This window comes from Physella acuta, unplaced genomic scaffold (genome assembly GCF_028476545.2).
Source record: "Physella acuta isolate Inbredline_101_S28 unplaced genomic scaffold, ASM2847654v3 ptg000322l, whole genome shotgun sequence".
Classification (NCBI taxonomy): Eukaryota; Metazoa; Mollusca; class Gastropoda; family Physidae; genus Physella; species Physella acuta.
Window position 1 is genome coordinate 801,797 of NW_026731841.1, and position 11,363 is coordinate 813,159.

Genomic DNA, 11,363 nt, shown 5'->3' on the forward strand with positions numbered 1-11,363 from the left:
TAAGTATTAGTATAATTTTAAAATCTAGCTAAATTAAAAAAAAAAAAAAGAAAGAAAAGAAGAAGCCAGCAGGATCGTAGAGGCCTGAGTGATACACCAATGAGAAACGACCCGTGTGTCAGAGGGGCGGGCCACGCTGGTCAGAAGGCCTTGGGTTAGCGTCTGCCGAGCCTGTGGTCGAGTGGGCTCCCAATATTTTTTCCCCGCTTCTTTCACGTACGCAGCTTTTGCCTATTGCTGTTTTAGTAAAACCAAGTCCCCTATCTAATCTATACGGGCACTTCAATGAGTTGTCCTACTCGTAGCGCTTAATTCGTCTTCCAATGAACGTTGATGCGTGCATTGTTCTAGTTCGCGACATGTCGGTGCAAGGTTACAATACATAGTGCTGAAAAGGGAGGATTGGCCCTGTAAAAAAAATAGAATTTTCCCTGTGCCAACTATCTAGATGTAGGTCAAAATAATACGGGGGAAAATAACACGTGACCAAGAGAAAACGTTTCAATGGCAGAATTAGTTCGGAAATTCTTGGGGTATCAACTCCTATGAGGCCTATTTTATAAGGTCTTTATTTACATTTTTTGCAGCTGATATATTTGTTTTTAAATAACACGAAGTGGTTTTTTTTTTTCTTTCAGTTGAAAGAAAATAATACACACAAAAAAGTGCGATAACTTAAAGTAAAATGAATTTGACCGCATTGTTTGTAGGACATAAATATAAAGTTAGATAGACGAGAGTAGTAGCGCCTCACGAGATGCCATCTCGCGGCTGCATGAAGCATGAGTGTTCGGCGCGTGTGGGCATATACGCGCAATAATGCGAGAAATCCAGTCTGTCCCGGTTTTGGCCGACTCTCTCTACGCTCCGTGTCTCTCTTTAAGAGGCGAAGGGAAGTAATCGATAAAAACGAGTTTCCTCTGATTTCAGTTTGAACCTGTCTCCATTCCCCTGCAATAAAATCCATTCTCTTATTCAATTGTGGAATTCTCTTTTGCCGGATTTGAGGATTTATGTGATGTATGTGTTTACAGTGGTCTTTTCAGAATCAATATAACACACGGACGAACCCCACAGCAGCGCGTGTTCGGGGTTAGCAGGAGCACACCGGCGTTTCATCATCGCCGCTGTAAATTTACACAGTGTGGGTGGTGTGTAGAGCTCCTCTCTCTGACGTTTGGTCAGTTTGTTTTCGATATAAACTGTGTGCTCTTCGCGGCCAGGTTAGGCCTAGGCAAACCAAGTGTCCGGGCGGATATTTCTTACATTGGAGTTTTATTCAAACGACATGATATTATAATACAAGGAGATCGTTATTAAAACGTGAGACAGTGGTGGACGTGCGCAGATTGTAACCCAGGGCCCTAACACACAACTTGAATTCAAGTGACGAGTTGGGAAGCGTAAGCCGTGAGTTGATTCTAGAGCTATTTTTTTGTTTGGTGGGGATAGGTTTACCCATTAAGCCATTATTGCGTGCATAACTATAAACTTACTTAAAACATTAAACCTTGCCATACTCTAAAAAAATCTATCATCATTAGGCCTAAATTATAGGCAACATTGAATAAAGCCTTTATATAAAATTAGGCCTAGGCCCTTCAAAAGTTTTTAGGCCTAGGCCTATTTAATATTATAATATATAAGAATTATAAGGCAAAGCCTACCAAAATTTTTGAACAAATTAAATTTGCTTAGGCCTACTAAAATAAGAATATTAGGCCCAGATCTAGTAGTAGATCTAGTATAGGGCCTTAACAGTGGGGTACAGTCTAATCAAAAATACTTTCCCAAAGCTCTAAATAATCCAACCACATAGGAAATGATCTCAAATATAGTCGTTTACAGCGTGTTTTTTTGTGTGTGTGCTATCTGTGTATGTAGTATAGAATTCTATGGGACTCAGCCTATTTATTTTCTATGTTGTCAATATTGATAGGCCCAACCCCCCCCCCCCCCTCCCATAGTATATGTATACTCTAGCTCTAGTAATACATCAATGAGATTCAATGTGAATCTACTAGACACTCTGTAATTTAGTACGCATTAGGCCTAATATTATAATAATAGTCTACATTGAGTCTAATCTTGTTTTATTTAATTTAACCATGGCTAATAATGATAATGCCAATAATGCTGGTTAGTCAGGTGTAAATCTAGCAGTCCTTGTAATTTTGATTTCATTATCAATACTAAGAAAACTCCATTTGGCCTCCTGAAGAAGAAAAAAGAAAATCTATTATATATATATTATATAACTCTTGCAGTCTGATCCTAGTTTTTTATGTTAACAAAAGTTTGTTTACGAGTCGCAGGCGAAAATGTATTCAGAATTTGGTTTCGTATCATTCGCTAACGATGACATCATCCGAAATTAAAGCCAAATACAATTTATGTTTGGCCGAAGCGGTCCTTAGCTGTCTGCTTATCTGCTGCTGTTGCAAAATAGTCACCATACTCATACATTTTAACATAATTGTTTTTTTACTCACTTAAACATTTGATCACAGGTTAGCTAAAGCTCTACATATAAAAACAAACGGATGATTTGTTTATACATCTTTTAAGTACACATGGCATATTAAACAGTCTTGTCACAATAAAATACATTTTACGTTAGGCCTATTGTGTGTAGCGTGTAGTGAAGAGTATGCCTACCTAGTTGATCTAATTTTTTTATTTAAAAAGTCACAAGTCAGTACCTATACTAGACAAATATTTGTAACAATTATTTATTTACTTTTCAAATATTTGGATCTGTATTACAATCTAGATCTAGATGTATTTTGTCTTAATTAAGAGTTTGTAATTAAATTATTTGCATGAATTCTTTCATGCAACTGAGCAAGTTGAAAAAAAAAACCGCCGCGGCACGTGTCGCGCATTTTTTGTAAGGCTAGCTAGACTAAGTCCTAGTTTAGCTAGCAGACTAGATCTAGATCTAGCTCTCGGTATAGATCTATAGGTCTAGAACAACTAGATTTTAGATCTAGACTCTATAACTCTATATAGATCTAGTATATAGGCCCTAGAGTAGTAGATCTAGATCTAGACAAAACACATAGTCATACACATATGGATAGGCTTTCTTTTATGCGAATGTGTGGCTAGTCTAGAAATAGGATAAGCGGCGGTACATATCCACTTTGCAGCCTCCCTTTGCAGCCGTTGCTAAATTATGAATTGTTTGGGCCTAGATTTAGATCTCAATTATCAAGATCTAGACTAGAACTAAATTCTCTTGCTGCTAGACCATCTAATCTAGATTTAATAGGCCTAAAACTGGTAATCTATCGTTTTGGGTACGTAAAATCGCCCGCGATTTGTAATGTGAAAAACAGGTGACTCTTTAAATTTTAATAATTATTTCACATTTTGAGGAGGATTTATGTTTTAAAAAATTCAAAAATGTTTCCTTGATTCATTTATGTACCTGTTTTTAAACAATTGAATTAAAACTTTTCAGTAATAAATGAAGACTAGCGATGTTTCCAACAGATGCAACCATGCTCATTTACTGTAGCAGCCATCTTGTCTAAGTTTTATTTTTATAAGCTTTTAGCGCCAGATTCAGGGGGAAGCCACTCTATTTTACAAATGGCTGCTGTTTATATAGCAAATCTTGCTCTCAGACACTGCTGTTTAAAGTTAATTTCTGGCCTATATCGATATATTTAGCCATTGATTTAGGTTTATTATTCATTTATCTATAATATTTGACACAAAAGTATGACAATATTAATAGAATATACTTCTATTAAAGGCTTGACAATGAGGTAACGTTTTCGTACATAAATAGCCGCGGGCGATTTTACGTACCCAAAACGATAGATTACCCTAAAACTAATTACTTTAAAAGATTTAAAATAGAATTATTTAGGCATATAGGTCTAATAATAAATAAATGTATAAAATCCATTAAATGAAATATTAAAAATCATGTGTATTGTGTATAACCAGTGAAAGAGTATAATAAATCTAATAATATAATACTATAGATCTAGATCTAGTTGGGATTTTAAGATAATCATCAGTTCACATTACTTTACATTTTACATCAGCTACATGCAAAGCTCAACTGATGTCATGGCAGGCTACAAGGGAGCTAGATTCTAGATCTATATCTACATAGATTCTAAATGTAGATCTAATAATCTAAAAGTTAAAAGACTATCACAAAATAATGGTATTACATAATAAAGGACTACTAATGACAGTACTGAGATATATTTGGAAAACATTGGCTAATATTTTGCTGCAGAAATGGTAAACGGTTTTTGTAATTCAAGAAATTAATTTTTAATAAATCAAATTTTTTTAATTAGATTATTGCTTAAATGATTGTAATTTTATTGTTAAACCTAACTTTTATATATATTTACACACATGCGTGACCTATGCGAGTCAGCTGAGAAATTTTAGTAATTAAATCATTAAGTATGAAGCCAGCAACAGAAACCAGAAACATTATTGTCATTAAATAGCCATCCTGAGATAAAACATTAAATTTGTAATTTGAAAATTTTTATTGATATTCTTTTTATATTATAATAATCTTCTGTGTTAATTAGATGATTTTTTTAATCACCACCAATAGCTGCGTAACAGTGCGTATTGCCCTAACTAAATGTAGCTGTATTTTTACATTAATCAGAATAATTGTATTTACATTTGCTTTATATATTTTGTTTGTAATGTTCGGTTATTATTCTGTTTGTTAGAACCATTACTTAGCTATGTATTGTGTAATATTGCTATCCTGGCCTCTAATATTAATAGCAGTATATGCAGATAAAGAGGTAGAATTTTTTTATTTTTATTTTTTTGCAGTGGACGATTTACCACTAAAATTTTATTTTTTGTTAATCTTTACTCTTAAAACATTGGTAGTGTTTCTTTGCTGGAATATAAAACAATATATTTAACCCCTTTATAAAGAACCACAGTATCTATATACTGAGTTCCTTGTTTTTGTTTTTTCACACACACATACAACTATCATTATTTCTGGTATTTTTTCATCTAAATCATAAACTATCATAATTTTTATATATATATATATATATATATATATATATATATACACATATACGAACATTTAATTGCAGCCACCGCAGGACCTGCTTGATTTGTACTGCCTTCCTCGTCGGTGCTTTAATCGTCGGGGTTGGCCTTGCAGCTGGGCTTGCCATGGGCCTAAGGAAAGACAGTGAAAATAACAGTGCAACAAAAACTCCAGTCTATAAGTCTTCGACCCAAACTTACAAGTACGCTGCAGTCGTAGCTGATTCGAAAGTCAGCTCAGACATTGGCAAGTAGGTATTGCTTAGAAATCTTTATGATTATTGAGAATTTTTAATATCATACTATTTTTTTATTGTTAAAATTAAAAATAAAGAAGGGAAAAATTAAAGATAATTCTTTTTTTCTCTGGAATATCTTATGCCTTGCAGATTGCTAGAGTTTTTAAAAAATGTACTTTTTCTTCTTTAGTGATATATTAGGTAGGAAAAGAGGAAATGCTATAGATGCTACAGTAGCAGCATTATTGGCCACTGGCGTTTTAAGTGCTCACAGTGCTGGCATTGGAGGCGGTTCATTTTTTGTTATATACCACAAGTAAGTTTCCTTGTTGTCTTCATCTGTACCTCAACATTATGTATTTTTAAAAAAGGTAAATACAAGTTTAAAAAGTATAGGTTAAGACATTTAGTCTTTAAAAACTTTGCTTTTTAGGGAGCATGGTTGGCACTCTGTGGATAGTCGGGAGACTGCACCCGCTGCAGCTACCACAGATATGTACCTGCCACCAGAGGATAGAACAAAGTCTATGTATGGTAATACAAAATTTCAAATGCAGATGATAAACTATTGATTGAATCACAGCTCTTGATTGTTTATATCATTGACATGTGTGCTATGCATTAGGGAAATACAATTTTATTTCCAGGTGGCATGGCCATAGCGGTGCCTGGGGAAGTCAAAGGTTTATATGAGGTGCATAAAAAGTTTGGTAAAGTGGCATGGAAAGATGTTGTTATGCCAACTGTTAAACTTTGCCAAGATGGTGTACCATTAACTAGAGCTCTACATCATGCACTTAGTAGACTCCAGTCAGATGAAGATAAGAACAAATTTTTGTAAGTAGATATTCACGTTTTTAATTATATAACTTTCATGTGTAATTGAGTATTGATTTGTTTTGTTTGTGGAATGTTGAATTCAACCTTACCTTTATTTTCAGACCATACTTTGACCACAATAGAAATGTAAAACCTATTGGAAGTCTGATAAAATTACCAAAACTTGCCAAAACATTCCAAGCCATTGCTGACAACCCACTGTCTTTCTACAATGGCAGTTTAGCCAGTGATATTGTAGCTGATATTAAAGATGCAGGTAAAAATTTGTTTTGGTTTCAGCACCAAGTCAATTTTACATAAGGGGCTTAGGACATTTGAAGAATGTAGAAACATGTGGTTGCTCCATCTACTGCTTAAAATAGTAGTTAAACCATTTTAACAGGTGGAATTATAGAGCTGAAAGATCTGGAAAGCTACTCATTGAAATGGGACAAACCAACTGAGATGCATTTGCCTGGAGATATATGTGTGTATTCTGTCCCTCCACCTGGAAGTGGACCTGTCCTCAGTTATATTCTCAGTATACTTAGTGGTGGGTGTTTCTTTCACTAAGCCAAAAGTAGTTACCTACTTCTTAAAAGGATGAGGACATTGAAGTTTTGGAATGTTTATGTTAAGACTTTGCTATATATTTTTCTCTTAGAAGAGCTGCTATTATATTTTTTGTTTCTCTACATTTCAGGATATAAATTTAGCCCTGAAAGTATTTCAACTGATGAAGAATCAATACTCACTCACCATAGGATCATTGAGGCTATGAAATTTGCTTATGGAAAACGCACAGAACTTGGTGATTCAAATTTTGTTGATGTGAAAAAGGTATATATTGTTTGTTTTATTAAATGTTTTTGGCATTCTTATTTAGTAAAATATCGATTGCATGACTTATGTTTTGAAAAGTTGCTTTAAAAACATTTTAATTTAATAAATTATTTGATTTTTCTTGTAGGATGTTGAAAACATGACTTCATTGGCTTATGGTGAGGCCATTAGGCAGCTTATAGATGATAAAGAAACTCATGAAACCAATTATTATAAGCCGTCCTTCTATAACAACAATGATGAAGGAACAGCCCATATATCTGTGGTAGATGCTGAGGGAAATGCTGTTTCAGTCACAAGCACTATTAACACTTAGTAAGAATTTTAAAATTACCTTCTTAAATAAGTGTCACTGCTGATGCCAGCTGTTTGGTTTTTTTTTGTATCCTGCTCAGATGATAATTTCAACTATGGAATGATTTTTTTCAGTGAAAAACTGGATATTATTATGAACAGTTACATCTTTTGGGATAGAAAGTCAAGTCTGATTTTGTCCTTCGATTTATGAAGTTATAATATGGTCATTTCTATGCCCAGCTTTCTTTACTTTCCCCAATTTGAAACTAATATCCATCAGAGCTGGATGAACTCAGGCATATCTTTGGGCATGAATCTGTGAATTTATCATGACTAGCAGTTTTACATCCTAAGCTGGGCCCAACTATCCCATTTTATGTAGATAACAACACAATTTTGAAAAATAACTTACCAAGAGTTTCTTATTTTAGACTTATTATCCTCTAATATATTGCCTTAAAAGACCCATGTTTTGGATATTGATATATTTACCATAAATTTTTTTTCTCAGCTTTGGTAGCAGAGTGAGAGGAAATAGAACAGGTATAATTTTTAACAATGAAATGGATGACTTTTCTACACCAAACACTGCCAATTATTTTGGGCTTCCAGCATCAGAGGCTAATTTTATCCGTCCTGGTAAGAGACCAATGTCATCAATGTGTCCGGCCATAGTTTGGGATGAAAAAGCCAAGAAAGTTAGATTGGTTACAGGGGCAGCAGGCGGCAGCAAAATCACTACTTCCACAGCATTGGTGAGTCCAGTTAGTTTGTCAAAAAGGATTGTGCATAAAGGGGTGTGTCATTTGTTCGTTTTTTTTCTCCTCACTCCTGCTAGTATATTTTGTAAAATAAGGTGGAAGAATTATACTTTTTGAATACTTTTGTAAACCAATTTGTTTGATTTCCTCACACAGAATATAATGGACGTCCTCTGGTTTGGCATGTCATTACCTGCTTCAATAGACAGACCGAGACTGCACCATCAACTTATGCCTCCAGAATTGGTTGTGGAGAAAGATTATCCAGAGGTAACTGTCTAGTCACTCAATTTGTAACTTTTGAAGATTGTAATATAGTCTGAAATAAAATTCAAATAGAGTATAGGCTGTATATTTGTACAATTTTAACTATTATTTTACAGTTTTGGCATGGGTTATTATTATTATAATAATTTCAAAAGGTGTCAAAAATATTATTCTTTAAACAGGTTTATGACACAAGCCCATTATTACAGAACATCTAAGTTTAGTTATGTTTGTTTACCTATTTGTTTTCCCTCCAGACAATACTAAATGGGCTTAGAGCTAAAGGTCATGTGACAAAAAATATGGTTGGATATTCTGTGGTCCAGGCAGCTGATGTTTTGGAGAATGGTATTGTGGGTACTGCTGACTTTCGCAAAGGAGGAGAGCCTAGTGGATTCTAGCAGTGTCATTTAGATTAATTTATTAAGACTAGTTTGTGTAAATGAAATGTCCACGTTCGTGATTGGCAAACGTTAGATTTTTTTAAATAAATATATTCTATTCTATATATTGCTAACAATAATTGCTTAGTGTTTAAACTTGTTTTTTTTTTTTTTGTTTTTTTTAAACTTGAAAAATCATTGGTCATTTTAGTGCAACATCAGTGAAAGAATTAGATACTATCAATAGGCTGTCACTCCCTAACATTACACTTACATAAACTAGCCTGCTGTTTTGTTATGTACATATCACCCTTGTTGTCAATGTTACCATTTTTTTAATGTTATTTTTTGTATTAAATACAACACTAGGCTTAAATTAATGTTGATTAACAATTTTTTTATACAATGCAAAGTACTTCAATTAATTCCTAGTCACCTTATCTTAGTGTTGCTTGGAACATACAAGTTTTTGATTAATGCTGGGAATAACCACAAGTAAAAGTGGCGCTGATTCAGGCATGAAATAAGTTAAGGATAAACTGAATCTCTTAGATATTGACCAAATCAGCAAAATTAAAATCTTCCCATATTTCATTAATTGCTAATTAGGTTTAACTGATACAATTGCTCAAACTTTGTAAAAAAAATAATTAAATGTGCATATTAAAATCAGAAAAATGTAATGAGTGAATCTTGAAAGAATTGTATTGGGAATTGTAATGTAATTAACATCAGTTAAGTCTTTTACTCTCAACTTGTGTGTACATCCCATGTTCTAAGGTTTCTTTCAAGCACATGCAGTTATTTGCCTTTGACTAGAAGGGTTTTTTCTTTTAAATGTACCCTTTCACACTGAGCAGAACCAATCATTGGCCATTCCTATTTTACGTGGTTAACTTTAGGTAATGTGCCAGAATTTTTCCAGAGATGTAACTTAACTTTTTTTAAAGAAATCCTATTTCTTCAACGAAGGTTTTGAACTGTGAAATTTAAAACAAATAAGTTTTCAACAATATAATTTCCCTAGAACGTGAAAACTCCACCTTGATAAAACTGAAAATACTGTAGGTTATCAATTACATTATTTCTTTTTAATGAATCTTTACATTATCTGTAGGCAAAATACATTGTGCATGCTTTTTAATGGAAAGTTTTTGTCTTGTGACTGGCCTATGTTTACAAATTTCATAACTTAAACCAGTTATGGTCTAGAGGTGGTCATATTGCAAATCATATTCTTTTCTGTATTTTAAAAAAAAAAGTTAAGGATGAAAGTATTTTCCTTCTGTCGATTAAGATTTCTAAAGGCACAATTTTCTATAGCATTCCATGGTTGTTTTACCCTTAGTTGAATTGTTTCCTAGCAGATTACTAACACTCCATAGACTGTTTTGTTTCTTGCTTATCGCCAAGCTTGTGACACTGGTTGAATACATTTTAATTTAATAAATATAAAATATAGTTGTAAGCCTAGTATGTTACATGTGATAACATCCAGGTGGCCCCAGACATTCTTTAGACATGGAACTTGCTCAAATTATTTATTGCCCTTTTTTAACACAAATTAAACAGTTGTTGCTAACATACACTTAGTCTACTTTATCAGCTTATGGAGAAATATGCTGATGTATTTACTAATTAAAATTGAGGATTCCCACTTTAAAAATTGCTGTTTGCAACAACATTAATGATGAGTTAAAATGTGCATTTTAAAATGGAAGAAATGGTCAGCTTAATAATGGTGACATCTTGTGTTACTAGTGTCTATGATCTGAAGTATTATCTTTGCTATTTTTTTTTATTTATTGTGTAAATATGTACATTTATACCATGACCTGTCTTTTACATGCATAGACATTTGACACTTGAATTTTAGCGTTAAATGCCCCTTCTCAGGAAAGCTAAAGATGACCTTCTTCAGTACTATACAAACTTGAGGTACCAAAGTTATGGTTTTCTATTTATGTTCAAGGTTCAAAGGTTGCTTGTCCAGTGATGAATCCAAAGTGCAATATTTGATATTAGTGAATGGTTGCACAGTCGAGCATGAGATGAACTCATCTTTACTGGGTTCATGGGACAGTTTTTCTTCCACTTTAACTATATTTTAAACATTCTAAATTTAAAACCAATTTCTTACCAACACATTTGATCAATTTTGAGGTTATGCTTTTAATGTATTTTTTTTTTATATAAATAGTTTTGTTTACAATTCCTGCACCATCTGAAGTATGTCATTTTAAAATAAAGTTTGCCAGTTATTTTTAATGAGTAACCTAACTAGACCAGTAGCTAATGTTTATCTCAATGAAACAACTCATTTACTGCAATCTCTTATGACTAGGTAGTTAGAGTCACTTTAATCCTCCAAAAAGTCATAATTTGGTGATGTGTCGCAAAGATATTTCCTACGTGTTGGTCTGAAAATCAGTCGTGACAAGTCATAAATTGGTGATGTGTCACGAAGATATTTCCTACGTGTTGATCTGGAAATCAGTTGTGAGCATCTGAGATGCATTTCATTTCTTGTACAAACCTTCAATTTTTAATGTACATTTAGATATGAGTACTACTTTTAATGTGCTTGTATTAAACTGAATTTTAAAGTACCTTTGTTTGTTTGTTTTTTTATAAAAATTTTGTTACATTATTTGTGTTGGTCATTTGGGAAGCCCAGGTAGGATTAGCAC

At 33.3% G+C, this 11,363-nt stretch overlaps 1 protein-coding gene across 3 annotated transcripts; it reads left to right on the forward strand.

Annotated features, from left to right (window-relative positions):
* The first annotated feature begins 830 nt into the window (after positions 1–830).
* On the forward strand, positions 831–11,283 carry LOC131940551 (glutathione hydrolase 1 proenzyme). Of its 3 annotated transcripts, none has more exons than XM_059299227.1 (12): positions 831–1,410; positions 5,109–5,315; positions 5,494–5,619; positions 5,737–5,837; positions 5,951–6,140; positions 6,245–6,399; positions 6,526–6,675; positions 6,826–6,962; positions 7,093–7,280; positions 7,774–8,017; positions 8,180–8,293; positions 8,548–11,283. In XM_059299227.1, exons 2-12 carry the CDS (start codon positions 5,191–5,193, stop codon positions 8,689–8,691), a joined length of 1,674 nt encoding a protein of 557 aa, XP_059155210.1. In that variant the 5' UTR covers positions 831–1,410; positions 5,109–5,190; the 3' UTR covers positions 8,692–11,283. The 3 variants fall into 3 exon arrangements, with proteins under 3 accessions (XP_059155210.1, XP_059155211.1, XP_059155209.1); XM_059299228.1 differs by lacking the exon at positions 831–1,410 and adding an exon at positions 2,618–2,694; XM_059299226.1 differs by lacking the exon at positions 831–1,410 and adding an exon at positions 3,898–4,266.
* The last annotated feature ends 80 nt before the right edge of the window (positions 11,284–11,363 follow it).